The sequence below is a fragment of the Microtus pennsylvanicus genome, chromosome 11 (assembly GCF_037038515.1).
Source record: "Microtus pennsylvanicus isolate mMicPen1 chromosome 11, mMicPen1.hap1, whole genome shotgun sequence".
Lineage (NCBI taxonomy): Eukaryota > Metazoa > Chordata > Mammalia > Rodentia > Cricetidae > Microtus > Microtus pennsylvanicus.
The window spans coordinates 35,384,295-35,405,962 of NC_134589.1; the positions used below are offsets into that span (position 1 = coordinate 35,384,295).

The 21,668-nt window shown below is 39.7% G+C and overlaps 1 protein-coding gene across 1 annotated transcript in view; it reads left to right on the plus strand.

The window, feature by feature from the left end:
- The window catches only part of Brip1 (BRCA1 interacting DNA helicase 1), a 124,562-nt gene that overhangs the window by 18,291 nt on the left and 84,603 nt on the right, over window positions 1-21,668 (plus strand). The window contains 1 exon segment of the mRNA XM_075991226.1: window positions 2,506-2,622. Within this exon segment, the coding sequence (XP_075847341.1) occupies window positions 2,506-2,622 (117 nt within the window).

The window sequence follows — 21,668 nt, forward strand, 5'->3', positions numbered from 1 at the left end:
GTTGTGTCATAGCTACAAAGTGAACGGTCATTTTCATTTTACAAAGGAAGTTGTTAGAGTAACAGTCTGTCCACACGGCTGTAAAGCAGCTGCTTGGTGTTTCTCATGCATGAAGAATTTGGGAGGAAAGTATTTGCTTAAGGCGTATCCTAAACATATAGCCACTTTATAATCTTCCGGAATTATTAATTTAAAAAGTGTTAATATAATTCATTGCATAAAGTAATGGGTTTTATGATGACATTTTTATGCATGGTTATTACATGTTTTGAACATAGTGACACTCTTCCATCGTCTGCCCCCCCCCCCCCGGTCTTTTTTTCCCAAACAGCTTATCTTTGGCTTTCTCATCTGATTTATTTATTTATTTATTTATTTATTTATTTTGAATTTTCGAGATAGGGTTTCTCCGTAGCTTTTGGTTCCTGTCCTGGAACTAGCTCTTGTAGTCCAGGCTTGATTTTTTTTTTTTTAAATTAAACTAGATCTTGCATATGAGAGAGTTAAAAATGCAGGTGCCTTATGACTCTTCGTGCCATTCTTGTACAGGGGCCATATTATTTTATATTGTTAAAGTCTTAATATCTATGGTGTTGAAGAATATTGTCCTTACACTTTTATTTTAGTTTTGTTTTTTTAATTTTATGTGTGTGAATGTTTTGCCTGCATGTGTGTATGTGCATTGTGTGCGTGCCTGGTGCCAGCAGAGGTCAGCCGAGGTTATTAGCTCTCCAGGAACGGGACTTCTGGATGCTTCTGAACCACCATGTGGGTGCTGGGAACTGAATCTACATCCTTTGCAGGAGCAACAAGTGCTCTTAACTGCTAAGCTGTCTCTCCGGCCCCATTACTGTACTTTTAAAACTCTTCAATGCTTTTTACCTAATAATAGCATTTTCTTTTGCTTCAAATACCTTTCACACTATAGATTATAGTGGCATTTCAATTGTAATTTAATAAATAAAGCTTGCCTGAAGACCAGAGAGTAAAACAGTCCTACTGGTCAGTTTTACAGACCAGGCCATGGTAACAAACACCTTTAATCCCAATAGCCACACCAGTTTCCATAGAAACTGGGCGGTGCATGCCTTCAATCCAGTGGTGCATGCCTTTAATCCCAGCCCTAGAGAGGATTAAAAAACGGGAGGAAACCGTTCTCAACCAGACTCAATCTGAGATTCCTACAGGCTGGATCACCAATTTCAGACTGAGGTCGAGGTAGGAGCCAGTGACTGGCTGCTTTGCTTTTCGGGTCTTCAGGTTGGACACCAATTTTTCTTTCTGAGTTTTTACTAATTGTGTTTCAGTAGATAATATTGGTTTGATAAATATAAGTATAGTGACAAAGTTTACTCTTATCTTTTGGGGGTTAATGTTATTTTAGTGGTGTTTTTGGTGTTGGTGTATGTTCATGGCGAGTCTTGAACCCCTGTCCTCCAGCATGCTAAGCAAATACTCTGTCCCACTGAGTTTATAGTCCACTCACTAATTCTGAGACCGGATTTTGCTGAGTTGCCCAGGCTGGTTTTAGATCTGTGATCTTTCCTTGGCTTTCTGCATAGCTGAGATTGCAAGCATGCAGCACCCATATGCCTGGCTACTTACTGAGTTTTTAAGATCAGTACATGATAAGACATGCATGTTCTAATACTTATTTAAAGACTTGAATTACCAGTTACTTCATATGGAATATACTTTTTGTAGAGGAACACAGTCTTCTTGAAATTTATGCGACAAAGATAGGGGGATTGGGGATTTAATACATTTAGTTATTAATATAGATGAGGGATTATTAATTAACATTTCACTTTTATGTAAATAATTGAGTACTTTCAGATGGATATGCTTAAATTGCTTGTATTCTAGTTTTGCATAGTTTAAATATCTAACAACAACTTCTAGAATTAAACTTTGTTTTTAGAAGTACAATAAACTAACTTATTTTTTTGTAATAGTACCAATTATAAATGAAGCTGGAATCTAGAATGTGGCTTAATTATTAATGTATTTTCTAGTTAGGTATGTGGTTTGGCTTTGCTGTAATGCTAATTTATTGTCTACATGGTGTGCCAATTTTATTGGAAGATCATTGCAATACAGTAATTTGTTTTTAAGTAATTTTTCTGCATTAATACTTGATTAGGATTCAAGAGTTGTTACTGTATGTTCTCTTTGACTTAAATGGTGTCATGAGCTTTTTATTTGTGTTAGGTTTTTGTTGTTGTTTGTTTTTTTTATTTTTGGTTTTTCAAGACAGGGTTTCTCTGTGTATTTCTGGCTGTCCTGGAACTCATCTGTAGACCAGGCTGGTCTCAAACTCATAGAGATCCGCCTGCCTCTGCCTCCCCAAGTGCTGGGATTAAAGGCGTGCACCACCACTGCCCAGCTTTGTGTTGGTTTTTAATATATTATTATTATTAATTAGAAATAGCCTTTTGAAGGAAGAAGAGAGAAGATAGAAAAATCCACAATCAAGCTTTTCTTTATCTGATTCTGTGTTTGTAGATGAGAAAACGTCATTGTTTGGAAAAGGACGTCCAGCATTTGGATGCACGAGCAGCCCCGGAAAAGAGAGTAAAACCCGGATCTCCTGTAGGAAAGACGAGCTCCTCTTTCCAAAATGTACGTGTTATGCCTTTGCTTAGTTTAAAGAAGGAAAATAGGGAGTTTTCTAAATCTAAATCCATTTGAAAGTAGAGAAAGAGTAGCATGATTTGAATGATAGAAGAGCTCAAATTCCTAAACAGTCCGACTGTATTTGTGCTCACTAACGTGAGAGACGGTAAACCCTTTCTCCCTGTCTCAGTTTCTCCTTTAGAAAGTGATCAGAGACCAGCACTAAAGGGGTTTCCGAAAGTTCTTTTTGTTGCTGTTGTTTTCTAAGACTTTTTAAAAAGTATTTCTCTTTGTTGTGTGTGGTGTGTGTGTGTGTACATACGTGGTTGCTGGAGGCCAGTGTCAGGTATCTTTTTCTATTGCTCCCAATTAAAAAAGAAATACATTTTCTAACTATTCATTGTGTGGGAGCACACATATACTGCTTGGAGAATGTGGGAGTTCTCTTATTATGTGGAGTCCCAAGATTGGACTCAGGGAGAAGGTCTCGGAGCCCTTTGAGTTGCAGATAGTTGTGAGCCACCATGTGGGTCCTGGGAAGAGTAGCCAGGGCTCTTAACCACTGAGCCGTCTTTTCATCTGCTTTATTTATTCCCTCCTCCTCCTCCTCCTCTTCCTCTTCTTCCTCCTCTTCCTCCTCCTCTTCTTTTTATATTTTTATTTTTTCTCTAACTTAATTCTTTTTCTTTTCCTACATTCTTCTCTGGAATCCACAAGCCCACTTAGGGGCATGCACACCTGCACATTCATGTATATACATCGCACACAAAATATACAGTAGATACATGCACACTCAAAAGGAATAAATACTGGAATCAGGCTGCCTACATGATCAATTTTTATATAATGTCTCCTGGGGATTCTCTTCTTTGTCCCTAGATTTGACTTTTGTTTTTTCATATAGGTGAGAATATATTGGTTTTTTTATTTCCTGTTTGTGGTTTATTCCACTTTGTGTAACATCCTCCAGGTTCATCCATATTGCAACTAGCAGTATCTCTGGCTTTAAAGGATAAATAATGTCCCCTTTTTGTGTGTGTGTGTGTGCCAAGAGTTTCTTTGTCTACTGATGTATTGATCAACAAATCTTTCTTTGTATTGGAGTTCAAAATGCTCTAGAATGTCTTAAATGCTAGGCAAGTGCTCTACCACTGATCTAAGCACAGCCTCTGCTGTGTCTGGCCTTGAAGAGGCGGATTTAAACACAACTTTTATTTGCACACACGCATACACACACACACACACACATTTTATTTCTTTTTAAACTCTTGGTACAAGTACCTAACTTTCCTACTTGCTAAATATAGATACAAGTGTCTGATTCACAAGGCGGGTATGAGGATTAAATCGTTGCAGAGATGTTAGTATATTTTAGAGCGTAAGTGGTACAGAGTTGAAGAAATAGTAGCACCAGTGTGCATGTTGAATAACCATTATCTGAAATGCTTAGGGTTAGAATTGTGAGGGATTTTTGACATTTTTTTCAGATTGTAAACTGTTTCTTTATATAGGTTGAATATTTTTTCTGTCTGAAATGGTTGGTACTAAAGGTGCTTCACATCTTTTACATAGATTTTCTGTGATGAGCGGTCTTGGTAATGAGACCCAAGTCTAAGCTTGAAAGTTTCATGTACATGGTATAATACACATAGCTTAAATGTCTATATTTCTAGTGTGGGATTTTTTGGCAGTGACATACAACATGAGCTCTGGTGTGGGGTTTACCACGTTTAGTGCTGTGTCAGCGCTAATAAAATGCAAAGATAATATGCTTGTCTTCTGATATTTGCTCATTTTTGAGTTTGCAATAGAAAGCATAATTGCATAAAGTAGTTTTTAATGTATTTTCTAAATGGCTGGGCAAAAAATGCCACAAAAAACTTTTTAAAAAATTACTTAATTTTAGGTATATGAATGCCCTATTTACTTGTATGTCTATGCACCACATGTATAATGCAGAAAAGGGCATTAGATCCTCTGGAACTATAGTTAACAGATGGTTGTGAGCCACCATGTAGGTGCTGGGAGCCCAAGTTCCCCTCGAAGAACAACTACTGCTCTTAAGTGCTGAGCCATCTTTCCATCCCAGTGCCATAAATTCATAAGTTAAAATAATATGTATTTTTTTACTTCTTAACAGACAGTAGAATAAGTAATTACAAGTGAAACAAGCATTATAAAATATGTCATCATAGTGTATGTGCTGATTGCATGGGACATTCAAGGCATAGAAAGTTGGTTCCATTGTTTTCTTTTATTTATTTATTTATTTATTTATTTATTTATTTATTAAGGATTTCTGCCTTCCCCCCTCATCCGCCTCCCATTTCCCTCCCCCTCCCCCGATCAAGTCACCCTCCTTCATCTGGGTTCCCTGACCTGTGGGAAGCCCAAGGACCGCCCACCTCTATCCAGGTCTCCAAAGGTGAGCATCCAAACTGCCTAGGCTCCCTCAAAGCCAGTACGTGCAGTAGGATCAAAAACCCCACTGCGATTGTCCATTGTTTTCTTAAAAGCAGGTTAAACTTCCCAGCACTCAGGAGGCAGAGGCAGGCGGATCTCTGTGAGTTCGAGACCAGCCTGGTCTACAGAGCTAGTTCCAGGGCAGGCTCCAAAGCCACAGAGAAACCCTGTCTCGAAAAACCAAAAAAAAAAAAGCAGGTTAAACTTAAACATGCCAAATCACAGCAGGACAGTGGTACAGACTATTAAATGATCTCAAGGGGGTTTATTAACTTCAATGTAAGGTCTGACAGTTCAGTCTTTGGGGGTCAAATAAAAATATATCATTACAGGTAAGAGGAAGAGGAAAGAAAATAGTCAATACCTTCTGATTTTTTGTTTGTTTGTTTTTGATTTTGAGACAGGGTTTCTTGGTTTAACAGCCCTGGCTGTCCTGGAACTCACTTTTTTAGAGGAGGCTAGCCTTGAACTCACAGAGATCCGCCTGCCTTTGCCTCCCAAGTGCTGGGATTAAAGGCGTGCACCACCGTCCAGCACTTTTTGTTTTTAAAATTATAGTTTGTTACCCACATCTGGTTCACTTTCTGAATGCTGTAGATTGACCTTTTCTTAAAGCAAACTAAACATAGATTTATTTTTAAAGATGTGTGTGTGTGTGTGTGTGTGTGTGTGTGTGCGCGCACATTTGTACTGGTACCTGTAAAATACAGAAGAGGATGTAAGATCCCCTAGAGTTGGAGTTACAGGTGGTTGTAAACTGCCCTGTGGGTGCTGGGAACTGAACTCAGGTCCTCTGGAAGATCAGCAAGTGCTCTTAATGTCTTAGCCATCTCCATCCCTGCATGTAGATTTTAAAAAACAGTGAGAAAGAACTCCTAAGAGTGGGAATGGTTCCAAGTTGCTTTTGTTGTTTTTAATTCTTTTATGCATATGAGTGTTTTGTCTGCATTTTTGTATGTTCACCACATGTGTGCATTGCCCATAGGGGTGGGAAAAGGGTGTCATCTGGTCCCCTGAAACTGAAATTACAGTCATCTGTGAGCTGCCATGTGAGTGCTGGGAATCTAACTTGGATCCTCTGGAAGATCCAGTACTTTTGACTGCTGGTCCATCTCTACAGTCTCTATTCTTTTCTTTTTAATTGTCTTTTGTTTTGTTTGTTTGAGATAGGCTGGCCTTCAGCTTCTGTAACCTAACAATGACCTTGAACTTCTGCCTGCCTCTAACTTCTGAGTACTGGTATTACTGCTTTTAGAGTCCTTTTCTTATAATAGTTCGTATATTAGCAATCTAGTGAATCATCAGTCTTCGCATGATTAGAATTTTGTCAAAAGAATCATTGGGTTTGGGGTAATATAATAATAGTCTAATACTGCTTTGTTCCAGAATTCTTAATCATTTTCTTAGTAATTGGTTCATGTTTTTAAGTAAACCTTTATAATGAGTGAGGTATCACTATGTTCTATTCTTATTCCAGTGTTTATTTATTAAAGAAATGATAGCATTAAATACATTAATAATAGTAATTCTATTTGACTCAATGTAGCAAGCAGGAGCAGCTTTTTGTCCAGCATGTAGGAAAGACTTAGTTCCAGCAGAGTGCGCTGTTGACCTTTGTCAAAAGCTGCTGCCCAGGAGCCTTGGGGCTTCTTCCCCCACCCCTTTCTTTTTCCTTTACCTTTGGCCCCTCTCTTTCTTCCCTTTTTCCCTATGTCTCTGTCTTTCTGTTTCTGCTTAAAAGGATCTCATGAGAAAATGATCAGTTTTCTTCCAAAGTGTTTTTTGGGTCATTTTCTCAATTTTAATTTACTTTTATTTAAAACGACTAGTTAGCTGTATTGTAACTACATATATATGGTGATGCTTATTTGTATGATGATGTTTATTGTGTGATAGGACACTTTTTAAAAGTAGTTTAGAAATGCTAATTCGCTTGGAAAATAGAGATTCCTGTGAGTGAATTTTTATTGTCAAATTATATTAATTTTTCTTTGTGCTTAGTTTCAAAATAAAGCAAAAGCATTTGACTTAGTTATATCATTCTTATGGGGAAGATTGTTCCCCAATCCTACAAGAGAAAACTGAGGTACAGGCTTAAGGAACTTGTGCATTTCTCAAGGCTGTTGAGTAGAGAGGCTGGGTTGAATGGTTCCATTCCTCCAGAGTTCATTTCTGTGCAGTTCTTTGTAAGTATAGCTTCAACATAGTTTCTCACTCAGCATCCTTTCTTTACAGTGCTTTCGAAAGCCTACCATCATGTGGATATTCATCCTGCCGTGTTTGTCTCATTGGCGGGTTGTTTATGAGAGCAAGTACAATGTCTGTTTTCCACATTTTTATATCCGCCAGCATCTAGCAAGAGCCTGTACTTGGTGCTCACACATTTGTGGAATAAATGAGTTTTTTAAAAAGGCCTAAGTTAAAGAAATGCATGATTCTCTATTTTTAGCTTGTGACTTTTGGTCAAATCCTTATACGTAAGGGGTATAATAGTATTGTAGTACTAGAACTAAATACATTTTGTTTTAACTTTTGTGTATTAGCATACTCAAGGAAGATACCAAGCAACGAGTTTCAGGAGTTAGGAAGTAAGTCGATAATTAATATAAATAAAAAATTAGGAACAACTTTTGACTTCTGTAGCTACCAGAGGGACAGGTTGATAGATAATATTATAACTAGTTGAAACCTAATATGGAAACAGAATTTTAAAACCTTTGCCAGTCGTTTACATACAGGAGCTGATTTCTGAAGGAATTATAATAATATGCTAATAGTTTTTTGGAATCCCTGCTTGTACCAAATAATTTATGTCTTTTTTCATTTGATGTTAATCTGAGCACAGTGAAGAAAATAGAGCAGATGTTGATCTGATAGTTGAGAAAAGTGAAGCCCCAAGATACTGGATAAGGGGCTGGAGGGATGGCTTAGAGATTAGAGAACTTGCTGCTTTTGCGGAGGGCCCAGGTTCAGTTTCTAGCTCCCATGTTGGTGGCTCACAATTGACAGCCACTCCAGTTCCAGGGGATTCAAGGCTCCCTTCTGGTCTTTCAGGGCACCTACACACCTGTGGTGAACATACATACAAGTATATATACACATACACATAATTTTAAAAGATACTAAATTTGACCATGGTTAGGTAAATGGTGAAATCATGATTACAAAATTTAGTTTTGAAATATAGATTCATGGATTATAAATGAGGATAAAGGAAAGAAAAATAAGGAGAAATTTTTGTTATTAACTAATGCTTAAAATATGTAAGAGATAATAGATTTTATTAGTTAATATGCCTGACATTAAAATACTTTTAGCTAGATTGGCTTAGGTCTATAATTTTACCATTCAGGAGGCCCAGGGAGTAGGATTGTGAATTCAAGGCCATCCTGGGGACTCCATAGTTAGTTTGATGCTGCCAGTCTGGTGATACCCTATATAGAATAAAATAGAAGAGAACAAGATTGAATCAGCTGGTCTTTAGTAGTCAGTCTGTGAATCAGAGAGACATGATCACATTGTACGTGTTTTATGTGTATGGGTGCTTCGTCTGCATGTGACTGTGCACTACATGTGCACGGTGCCCACAGAAGCAGGAAGAGAGTGTCAGATCCCCAGGACTGGAGTTACAGTTGAGTGTGAGTTACCATGTGGGCACTAGAGATAGAACCAGGGTCCTCTGGAAGAACCATCTCTCCAGCCCCTAGAGGACAACTTTGTGAGGTCAGTTTCCCCTTCCACTTTTCTCTGGGTTCTGGGAATTAAGCTGAGGTTGCCAGGCTGCACAACAAATGCCTTTAACTGCTGAGCCATCTCTGGACCTAGATTTGATGTTTATTTAAAAGAAAAAAACTTGTGGCTGTCTTTTTTTTTCTAGACAACATCTTGCTATGCATCCTGAGCTGCCTTTGAGCTCTTGACTTTCCTGCTGGGTGATTGTTATAGGTATATCCTCCCATGGTTGGCTTAAACTCAGTTTTTTTGTTTGTTTTTCGAGACTGTGTTTCTCTGTGGCTTTGGAGCCTGTCCTAGAACTAGCTCTTGTAGACCAGGCTGGTCTCGAACTCACAGAGATCCGCCTGCCTCTGCCTCCCGAGTGCTGGGATTAAAGGCGTGCGCCACCACCGCCCGGCTTAAACTCAGTTTTTAAAAGAAATGATAAGTAATAACTGTTCTTTAAAAAAATCTATCAGTGTAAGCAGAGTAAAACCAAGATGTTCTCCTTAGTGCTTCTGTTCAGCTTTGCCTTCCTGCAGATAAACACCATAGACTCTTGAGACTCGTTTCAGGTCCTTTCCTTTAAATTTACAGCACATTTGGTTTTCATAGTTTTATTTCTATATTTAAACTCTTTTATATCAATCTATCTATCTATCTATCTATCTATCTATCTATCTATCTATCTATCTATCTATCTATCTACCTATCTATCTTTGAGACAGGTTTGCTCTTTGTGGCCTTGGCTGTCTTGAGACTCTGTAACTGATGCTGGCTTCAGACTCTTAGAGATCCGCCTGTTTCTGCCTTCCAAATGCTAGGATTAAAGGCATACACTCTCATGCCTGGCGTGTTTTTTTTTTTTAAAGAAAGGGTCTCTCTGGGCATTGGCTGACCTGTAATTTAGTACACAGAACAGGGTGACCTTGAATCAGAGATCTTTCCACCTCTGCCTCCCAAGTGCTGGGACTAGAGGTGTATGCCTCCAAACCCCACCTGAACTAATTTTTTTATTTTTAATTTTGTATGTACCCACATGCCTGTTTGGTAATATGTACATAAGTTCAGGTGCCCAAGGAAGAAGAGAGTGATGTATCCCCTGGAGATGAAGTTCCAGGCAGTTGTAAGCCTCCTGATGTGGGTGCCGGGAAACAAACTTGGGTCCTCTGCAAGAGCCGTATGTATTCTTAACTGTTGAGTTATTTGTCTAGTCCCTGAATTTTGTTGAAGCATTAGTCTAATCAATCTTACCAATAAAAACCAGGAGCCAGATATCGGGTAAAACCTGGGAGATCAGAGAACCAGGAGCAGCTGCCAGTTGCTTCTTGTCGGTCTCCTTCCTCCATCCAAAAACTGGCAGCTGCTCTTAGTTCTCTGATCTTCCAGGCTTTATACCGATACTAGCTCTTGGCTTTTATTGATTAAGATTAATTATATTAATGCTTCATTTTGTCTATTTTTTAATTTTTCTTATATCTATTTATGTTTTTGTGTGTTGTACTTAACTTAGATATTTTTACCCAATAAGTCATCTTACTGGCCCAGAATTTTGTATTTTTAATGACATTCTCTTCCTTCCTTCCTTCCTTCCTTCCTTCCTTCCTTCCTTCCTTCCTTCCTTCCTTCCTTCCTCTTAGCAGATCTTGGCTCACTTTATTTGTATAAACAGCATAGGCACTGATCACCTGTAAATGGGGTATAGGTGAGTCGCACCCATCCATTTGCCTTTACATTGGCAGATAGGACCCTTTTCTATGGGGCCTTCACAGGGACCTGGGCACCTTTGGGACTCTAAGCTAGAGCTGTGGCCTTGGCTTTGGTTTGAACCTTGGGATTTCGTTGGCAGAACCTACAGCCCTTGGCTATGTAACTTCCCAAGCTTGTGGGGAGCAATGAAAGCAAGGTGACTGAGTTTGAGTGCTGGGCCCTTTGGCACCTTGGGCATCGCAAGGGCTTTGATGGCCCTGCTCCTGCACTCATTGCCTTCTCACTCTTTGCCTGCGTCTTCTGCTTCCTGTCAAAACACATGTTCCTCAGGAGCTAGGGCCAACCCCCTGAAGAGATTAGAGTCTTTGTGACTGGGGTTTCTTGATGCCGGTTCTTTGCCATTTTGGGGATTGGTTGTGTGTGGTGTGGTTCTTGGACTTATCCATATCTGCACAGTAATCTGTACGTTCTGAAATGCCTGGGACCAGAAGACAACATTTTCTCCCCTGAATATCAAAGCAATAACTATTTATTAAAGAAAACTTGGAAACCATCAAAACATATGAGTAAGTCATCAGCCTTAGTCCTATTCAGCTATCCCTTCTGTCCACCCTGATGTTTTGCCTACTTTTACAGATGTGTAGTTGTATGCACGTGTATGAACATATGCATAATTGCCCATTGCCGTGTAACAAACTAGACATTTATTTAGCTTACTTTTGGAGTCTGCATTTTGGCTGACGTCAGTTGTGCGTGTTTTCTGCTAATGTTGCCTGGCCTCTGTCTATGATCAGTGGTAGATCAGGAAATCAGCCCTGGTTTAAGGAGTTCATTGTTGGTTGTCTAGGATGCTAGTGTGGGTAGCTGTCATTCTCTAGGCTTACCTACTTAGTGGCCACAGGCTTCAAGGGGAGCAAGAGAGCAAACCACAGGGTACAAGTGATTTCTGAGTCTCTGTCGGGTTTGCTAATGTTGCAGTCCTCAAATGCAAGTCATAAGAACATATATAAGGCATGGAGTTTTTTGTCTTTGTGAAAAGAGTCGAGTAATACTGAGAAAGCACCAGGAATTTGTAGCTATATTTGCATTTTAGTCTGTATTATATGTATACTTTTATCATAAAATTTATAGTTTATAGCTTTTTATTATTTGATATAGTGTAGTCATAGTAAAGACTTAAAATTCAAATTTTTGCTTGCTTATTTTGACACACGCATTTTGATGTTTTCTCTTTTTTATGGGTTTATGGCTGTGACGTGATGGCTTATTGGGCTAATTATACTGATGCCCGTTGTTATAAAGAATTTTTTCTTTTTGTTTGTGCGTGTATGTGTTGGAATAGTTTACATTCATCTCGACATCTGTTACACTTTGGTCTTTAGCGGCAGAGTTGAGGGCCAGACTTGCTGCCACACCTCATACTAGTACTTAGGGCACCCTGACACATAGTGCGACTCTATCTCAATCAAAGGAAAACAGAACAAAAGGAGTTGAGTAGCGTCTACAGCCCATAAAACCCAAAGTATTTGTTCTATTGCCAACTGGCCACCTCTTCCAATCTGTTTCAGTCTTAGTAATTGAAACCAAAAGTTACTGGCTTCACAGAGATCTGCCTGATTCTGCCTCGTGAGTACAGGGATAAAAAGGTGTGTACTACCAAATGTGGCAAGGTAAATATTTTTTTTTAAGGTTTAATTTTCATTTATCTGTATGTTTGTATGCTATATGTGGGTGCTAGGAATCAAGCTTGTGTCCTCTGGAAGAGCAGAAAGCAATGACAACGGTTGAGTCACCTCTCTAGTCCCAAATGTCAATTTTTGCAAAACCCCTAGGGAAAGACCAAAGGCCAATATCCAGGATAAGGAAGGACTTTCTCTTGATCGCAAAGGCTGCTCTTGGCTGGAGAATGAATGTACTTTGACTACAACATTCAGAAAGACTCTTTGTCATTTTGTGTTGAGACTTTATGGTCATACACCACTCACCACTTACGACAAAGATGCTTGGGTTGGCTGTCCTTCAAACCCTTTAAGGTACCTGAGAATGGCAGTATTAGTCACCTTGGATGAGTGTGCCCTTCTTATGGCCAATGATTTTGACAGACATTTTGGAGCAATCTTGTCTGACTTACTGCCTCAGTGACCCAGAAGACAAATGAATGTGTGTGAGTTAAGGACCAGGCACTGACGAGAAAGCCAAACCAAACCACAGATGTACTCTGTGTGTTGGCAGGGCTAAGCATCTGAGGGAACATGACCGCCTCCTCCTCTATCTCTTCAGTTAGCATACTTTTTTCCATGGATGTCCACGTTACCCCAAACAAGACGCCCACAAAGGATAGCAAACTGGTATTGGGTTGGGTGGTGCACAAATGCAGACTCCTCCTGAGATCCTGCGTCAGGCCGAGAGCCCAAGTACAGTACTCACTGTGTTCTGCACTTATGTAGCGTAATTATTTGTTATTGGAAATGTCTAGGAGATTCTGCAGCTATTCCTGTGAGTCCCAGTGATTAGAAAAAGAGGAAACATTTATATTTACAGCACAAGGGCCGAAGCTGTCAGAGAGTAGACAGTGGAAAATGGTCTTAGAATGACCTGAGAAGAAACAGAAAGACACTTGAAATTCCGGGCTGAAAGTGAACAACAGAAGTTAAATACAGAAAAGCACTCCAGAAAATGATTGTGCAGATCTTGATCGTGAATTAAAGTTCTCTGTCTCTGTTAGAGTGGACACACACCGCTCTGTGGTATGCTGACGGTGAAAGAAGCAACAATGTGCTCACAAACATCAGCATTGAAAAGACAGTATTCAGTAGGCTGGCTGTAGCAACTTAAGAAAAAACAAAGATGTTAACATTTCAAAGTTTTGCCTGGTCTACAAGAGCTAGTTCCAGGACAGGCTCCAAAACCACAGAGAAACCCTGTCTCGAAAAACAAAAAACAACAACAACAAAAAAAACAACAAAAAAAAAACCATTTCAAAGTTTTGTGATAAATGCATCTGCTGAGCATCTTTTTTTTTTTTTTTTGGTTTTTCGAGACGGTTTCTCTGTGGCTTTGGAGCCTGTCCTGGAACTAGCTCTGTAGACCAGGCTGGTCTCGAACTCACAGAGATCCGCCTGCCTCTGCCTCCCGAGTGCTGGGATTAAAGGCGTGCGCCACCATCGTCCGGCCTGAGCATCATTTTTGATGATTAAAATTTGACACCAGAACAAATCTATAACTGCCGATGACCCTGTTTTGATGTTGTGACCCAAATTATGCTGATTTATAGCTGATGAGGTAGCCGTACAGGGACCAAGAGTGCCCAGGACAACTCTGCTGGGCTGTGCTGACTCACTTGCTGTCACAGGCAGCAGCCTATGTCTACGCTGTTTAAAGGAGTGAGTTTCTTCCCAGTCTGTCATTACAACAGAAAGACACAGATCATCAAGGACGCTTTCACATCTTATCCCAGTGGTTTGTGCTCCTTGTAGGGAAGCTGGCTTGGATAACAACTGTGACTATTTCAGTTAATTAAAATTCCCTTAGTTACGCTAATTATTTTTTAAGTGCACAATGTTTTCATCTGGCTAATGGAAAATAGATTGAATAGTCAGATGTTGGACCATCCATCATTAGAGAAGATTCTGTTGGGGAAGGCACTGTGTTAGAGGTTTGTGTGTGGATGATAAGTAATTTTCAGTGGCCATGATAGAAGCAAAATAGTTTTGTGTGTTGTGTGTATGTACACATGTACACCTGCAGATATGTGTGCATGCGTGCGTCATTTGTTTTATGTCATCTGCCTTGATTATTGAGACAGGGTGTCTCCGTTACCCTGGTGCTCTCAGATTAGGCCAGGCTGGCTGGCTAGGGAACCCTAGGAATCCTCTTTGCCTCAATCCAGAACTGGGATTCTGTGTACACTCTCACCATGTCCATCTTTATCATGTGGATTCTAGGGACCAGACTCCAGTCCTCACTCTCAAAAATCCAGGACTTTGCCAACTGAGCTAGCTCCCAAGCCCACAAAATTACTTTGTATAAATTCTGTTGATAGCATTTTGGTCTGAGTGTGCAAGATGACTTTATAGCATAGTATTGTTCTCTTATTTAATTTAAAAAGTTTCATTGAAGTTTGAAAAGTACCAGAATAGGGGTGTGAGAGATGGCTTAGCAGTTAAGAGCACTTTGCTATTCTCAGCACCCACATGAGGCTTATAACTGCCTGTAACTTAAGTTCTAGGAGAGCTGCTGTCCGCTCCTGTTCTCTGCAGGCTCCTGCATATGTGTTGTGTACATACAAACATGCAGGCAAAACATTCATACACAGAAAAATTATAATATTGAAATATAAAGTAGAAAATAAAAAGCACTTCTAGTCTCGAGGGGCGGTATTTTTAAATATTTTTGAAATGTATACAGCTGTGCATGTCAAATGTACACTTGGATCAATTTCTACAAACTAAATGCACACAGGTCTTTTTATCATTATTTCTCTGTTCCTGTGTTCTTTCTTGTGCCTTATTTGAATCTTTTTGTACTTTGGTAGGTATTGAGCATGTCTAGTCTGTGCTAAGCAAGATCTGATCTACACCCTAACGTTGATTGTTGACTTTAGAACCAAGGTGACTCAGAATGACATTTCTTATATCAGGAGGCATATGAAACAAATTTATTTTACCGTTGTTTTTGTATTGTCTTGAGGTAGGGTCTCTGTAGTCTGGGCTTGTCTAGAACAGGCTGGCTTCAGACTTACTCTTCCTGTGTTAGAAGTGTGAACATAAGCGCCCGGCTTGTTTCAGCACTGTTGATGCTGGGTTAACCACTTGTCCAAAGCTTTTGTAATTGGTGGTTAATCCCTGGGTGGCTTCTTTGGTTTTTTGAGATAGGGTTTCTCTCTAGCTGGCTGTCCTGGAACTAGCTCTTGGAGACCAGGCTGGCCTCAAACTCACAGAGATCCGCCTGCCTCTGCCTCCCCAGTTCTGGGATTAAAGGCGTGCACCACCACTGCCCAGCCCCTGGGTGACTTTTTAAAAATATTTGTTTATTTCAAAACAGGATCTCACTATGTATGCCTGGCTGACCTAGAACTCACAGTCTTCTGTCTACCTCTGCCTCCCAGGTGCTGGGATTAAAGTCATGTGCCATTACATGTGACTATTTCATGTGTATATATGTGTGATTGCAAGTATGTATGTGCACTAGGTGTGTGCTGGTGTCCGAGGAGGCCAGAAGAGGATGTCAGATACCTTGGAACTGGAATCATAAATGGTTGTAAGCCACTCAGTGTGGTTCTAGGAACCAAACTTGGGTCCTCTGCAAGATCAGCAAGTGCATCCTGCTCTTCCATAGCTGCTGATCCATCTTTCCAGTCCTATAGTGATCTTTGAGACTATGTGATTATTTTATTTCCCCAACAGCTTTTCATTCAATGATTTTGTTGTTGTTGTTGGTGGTGGTGGTAGAGTTGTTTAGTTTTGACACAGAGTTTTACTCTATAGCCCTGAATGTCCTGGATCTCATTTTATAGTCTAGGCTGGCCTCTAACTCACAGGAATATTCCTGCCTCTGCTTCCCAAGTGCTGGGTTTACAGGCATGGGCCACTATGCCATCTCACCCAATATTTTAACATTAGTTTAGGCCGCTTGCCTCAGTCCCTTCATCAGTTGTGAGAGTTGCAAAATGGTGAGTTTAGAAACGTACCCCACTTAAAATATGTAGCAGTCCTCTGTAAAGAAAAAATTTTCATTTTCTTTTTAGATAAGATCTAATGTATTCAGCCTAGCCTCAAATTCCTGATCATCTTGCTTTTAATTCCCTAGTGCTGGGAGTATAGGTGTGAACTGCCATGCCTGGCTTTTTGAGATTGAGTCTGGCTATGTATTCCAAGATGTCCTTGAATTTGGAATCTCTCTGCCTTAATCTCCCGACTGCTGGGATTATAGGCTTGTGCCACCATTCATGCCAGCCTTTTTATTTTATTTTTAATACCTCAGGTATTTTTTCCTGAAGTCAGTCAGTGGGGCTCATCACTATTTCAGGACTTATTGCTACGATTGTATCTGCATATAGTGCTATCAGGAGAAGTTCTACGCTATAACAGGTTGATCTTTTCGGTATGTTTGTTAAACTGAGACCTTTCCTCGCACGAATTTTTCTTATGTAAGCTTAGATAAAAATTATCCTACTCTGGATCTTTTTCGATTAATTCTACTGAAACAAGACTTTTCAGAAACCGGGGCTACTGTGTTGAGGAATTTCCATTTACACTAGGCAAGAAAGCAAACAGTAAGTGGAGAGTAGGTAACAAACACTTACGGTATCAAAAACCAGCCGTGAAAAGGATCTGTCCTAATGTGCTAGCCCACTGCAGTTTAACATATTGCTTACAACCTTCACAATAGAACCTGAGTGACTTCAGTTACACATTCCAGGAGACTGGCAGTCTGTTACAATCAGAGTCTGAACTTTAGAGCAGGCTAATTTACAGAGATGGGATGAAGAAAGTTGTGGATTTGTATTACACACCCTCACCTGACACTGTATCTGATCCCATACCTGCTGATTGACATCTTGAATGAGCTCTTTGAAGCAAGTTCCAACTTAATTAAAACGTTTGCTTGGTTAGCAGCGATCTGTGAAAGCCTGTGATAAATATTGAATCAGGTTCACCTGCTGGTTGCTGCGAGCGGATAAACAGCTGCTTTGTGCAGTTTAATCATGGAACTGGCCGTAGGGTACTGCTACTTAATTTCTTTAAAAGAGTGATTGACAAGGTATGGTTACGTCGCACCGTCTTACTGAAGTGTGTGCTTATGTGCGCTTTTGCACAACAGGCATCCAGTGTCTGTTTAGAATGGCTCAGAAAGCAGCCAATGGTTATAGTGTTAACAGCAAGCCTGCTTCTTATGCCTCACAGCTTGTATTATAATTCTATGTTAATTGGCCTTTTTCTACTGGCTCTTTATATGTGTGCCTTTTTAAAGTAAACCCATGGTCACACAGATGGCCCTGGTTAGACTAAATAGATCACAGAACACAGCCGTGAGTGTGAGAGAGAGGCTGCTAGGGTGAAAGGGAGCTAGGAGAAAGCCAGGGACAAGTGTAACCAGGTGTATCGTGCACATGAGTGAAACTGTCAAAGAATACACTTAATAAACATGGTAATAAAGGACGAGGGGCTGTAGAGAGACCTTAAGAGGGCTTCCTGGCCTTTGAGAACTCAGTTCCCGGTACCAGGATCAGGCAGGCACAGCAGCCCGAACACCAGTTCCAAGGACACCCTTTTCTGCCCTCCTCAGGTGTCACACACACGGGGCAGATGTTTAAAAGCACACAAGCACAGAGATAAAAAGAAATCTTAAAAAGAAAAAAGGAAAAGGTTTTTGTATTTTTACTCGAGTATATGGTAAGATTTAAGGTTTTGAATTTAACTTCTATATATTTAGTGGATTTTGCAGTGACTTGAAGAATTCCTTTTGTCTTTTTGAGCTGTAAAGTAGAAATGTTTCAAGGTTTTTAACCCTATGCTTTATTAGATAATTAATGAATATTAAAACTGAGATGAGTTTAAAAGCATGGTTGAACCTCTATGAAATTATCTTCTTTTTTCTAGCACCTTGTTTATTCCTGTGTACAATAAATGTGTGTGGCCAAGTTGCTTGTCAAGGAAGTGCTGTTGCCTTTTTATTTCCACTATAAAATCAGACAAGTTTTGGAATAAAGCCCTCACCCAAATTAGTCATAGTTGTTTTTGAGCTCCTGTTATGGAATCTACTTTAAAACTGATTTCCGAGGCGGGAGAAATGACTCAGCAGTTAAGAACACTTGACTACTCTCCTGGAGGACCCAGGAGGCAGGACCTAGTATGTGGCTGCTCATAACTGTTAGTTCCAGGTGATCTGACACCTTCACACAGACATAAATGCAGGTAAATCACTATTTTACATAAAATAAGAATAAAGAAATCACTAAAAATTAAGAATAAACTGATTTCCTGACACAGCATGGGTATACCTTTAACCCTGCTTCTTGTGGGGCAGAGGCAGGCAGATCTCTTTGAGTTTGAGGCCAACCTGATCTACACTTAGTGACTTTCAGACCAGTCAGGGGCTCACAGTGAGACCTTGTCTCAGAACAAACAAACACACACACACACACACACACACACACACACGCAAACGCCCTCAGTAGGATGGATTATCTTGAGTTTCCGAGCCTCCTGCTTCTCTCAAGTTGCACAGTTCCAGGATTATGTGCTGGGAGGTGAACCTAGAGTTTTGTCTATGCTAGGCAAGCACTCTACCCACTTAGCCACTTCCCCAGTCCCGTCTCCCCAGATATTGCTGACCACCGTGACTATTTACTAGAGTAGTCTTTTCTAATTCTCTACTTAAAGTTTCATATTTTTATCTCTACCTTCAATTTATTTGGAATTTTATGGAGAGAATTACATTTATTTAGATCAACTTGTTCAACATTGCTATGTTGTATATATGTTCGAACATAAAATTCTAGTTTATTTTATATATGTATATATTTTTATTTATACACATAAAATAATAAATAAATCCTTTTCCAAAGGGGGTGGTGAATGTAGAGGTGTGCTCCTATAATACCAGCATTCTGGAGGCTGAGGCAAAAGGATCAACTTTGGGACCATTTTGGGTTACATAGAGAAAGTTCAGTGACCCTGTCTTAAAAAAAAAAAACAAAAACAACTTCTTTTCCCACATTTGAACCACATGAACTTTTCTTTCTTTTTTCTTTTTCTTCTTTCTTTCTTTCTTTCTTTCTTTCTTTCTTTCTTTCTTTCTTTTTTTTTTTTTTTGTTGAGATAGGGTTTCTGTATGTATCCCTGGTTGTCCTGGATGGAACTCACTCAAATTCAAATTCACATAGATCCACCTGCCTCTGCCTCCTGAGTGCTGGGATTAAAGGTGCCCAGTAGTTGTTTTTTTTTTTCTTATATAAGACCCTGTAGCCCGAAAAGCCTGAAATATTTATTCTCTGACCCTTGATGAACAATGTTTGCTAGGGAAAAAAGTTTGCTGACTCTTGCTGTAAATAGTCTCTTAATGGAAAGGCGTCATCTCCCACCCCTTTGTTGTACTTAACATGGATCTTGATAGAAAGTATTTAATTCAAAAACAAGTTTATGTAATTTTTATGAATTTAGTTATATAGTTTATCCTAGATATATTTTGTAATTGCGTCAGAAAAATTATGAGCACAGAAGTAACTAGAAACAATTCCTTAATTCATGAAACTGGTATGGATAAACTCTCCAGACCGCTCCTTTTAGGACAATTAAAGAGAGAAGCCCTCTTTGTGGATGAGGTTGGGTGACCCTTGTCATTGTCCTCTGCTTGGCTTGGTGGATTCTAATGTCTCTTGGCTGAATGGATGGATGAAACGGGACACCGAGTGTGAAGTGCCTCATGCCAGGGCAGCTCTTTTAGGTGGTAATTATTAATATTGAATCTTAGATATGTATTTGTTGTTCACAGCTAAAGAGGCTCACATATTCGCATAACTTCAAAAAGTAGTAAATCATCCTGTGCTTTTGCTTTTAAAGGCTAGTCATCTGATTATTGAAGTATCTTTATTGTGCTTAGATCACTTTAAATTAGAACTGGAGTGTCCATCAGACTCTAAAACTGTGAGATTAGGTTAAGTAGTTTGGGGACACCGCGCCATGGTCCTCCAATGGAAAGAGTTTAAATTATACTTACACACTCAGGGAATGAGTTATGCAGAGAAATGTGAGTTGCTGTACTTTAGGAGTTTGTAGTGGGTTGGGAAAAATAAAAAGGAGAAAGGGAGGAGAAAAAGAACATGCAAGCGCACACACACATTTCCAGACTGAGTCTCAGTTCAGACTGTCTTCAGACTTGCTGTACAGCTAAGGATACCCTTGAACTCCTGATCCTCCTGCCTTCACTCCCCAAGTGCTGGGTTACAGGTGTATGACTTCACACCTGGCCTAAATATCTATTTTGTTCACAATGAATTTGTTCTTTCTGGTCTACTTTGAGGATCCAATCCATAGTCTCCTTTTAGAAGTGACGTGATACCCACAGTAAGTAGCAGAGTAACCTGAGGAATTCAGTCAGAATGTCGTGATAGAATTTGCTTCCCATTTTCTCTGTGATCGTGTTAGATAGTTCAGTATGTGCAACATTGGCCAATGCCGTTTGTTTCCTGCCTTGCTGTTGATAGTGAAATTAATTTCTATTTCCTAATTTCCTTCTCTAAAAATGTTTCATGACCCTTCTCATTTTATTTTTCGACAGGTAGTCATACTGTTTTGCAGGGAGTGTGCAGGGAGAGTGTGCAGGGGGCTTTGACACTTCAGCAGTTGGTGTTCTAGTGCGCTACACTCGGGGTTGCTCCTCACAGCTCTGTGCAAGGGGTAGTAGAGGACTCAGCAGCTGGCCTTTCTCTCAAAACCAAAACTTCTACTTTTCTCCTCTTTCATAGAGTTTAGGTACATCTTTATACAACAGGACAAGAGAAGAACTAGAAGTCATTATTAAACACATGGAAAAATTTCTAAATATTCTTGGTTGCTAGCTTCCCGAGGACAGTGTTGGCTGTTACAGAATTGAGAGGACTTTTGGAGCAGGTGACTCCTGACCCGTCTACACGTGTCTCCTGTATTATTCTCTAAGATGATACTCTGCTTTTGCTGCTATGCATGTTGGATGTTCTTGCCTTCTGTTGAAGTGAGGCTAGTTTTTAGACATGAAGAGGAAGCCGCCATTTTTACAGAGCTTGGTCAGAACTCATTACCATTTACAGGTTATAAAGTTGACAAGTTTTGGGGATCATGTTTTACCTGTTGGCCTTTAGTATATCAGATGAAAGTTAATAGTTTTAAATTTTATTTTGTAGTGTCCTGATGAAAATTCTATGCATTTAAGGAACATAGGCAAAAAGCAACCATCCTAATGAAAAACAAACCTGTCAACAGGAGAAATAGCTATCAAGAGGGGCAGAGCTGCCGGATTTTATTCATCTGGCTGCTTCAGGACTTCTAAGTCCACAGGTTTCAGAGAAAGGCCATAAAGTCACAGCTTATTCAGGGGGTCAGGGTGCATTCTTATCTCCTCTCCTTGCTGTGATCCAGATCCTATCTTGTGTTTTCTTTCAGCATTGAAAGTTAATCATTTTGATA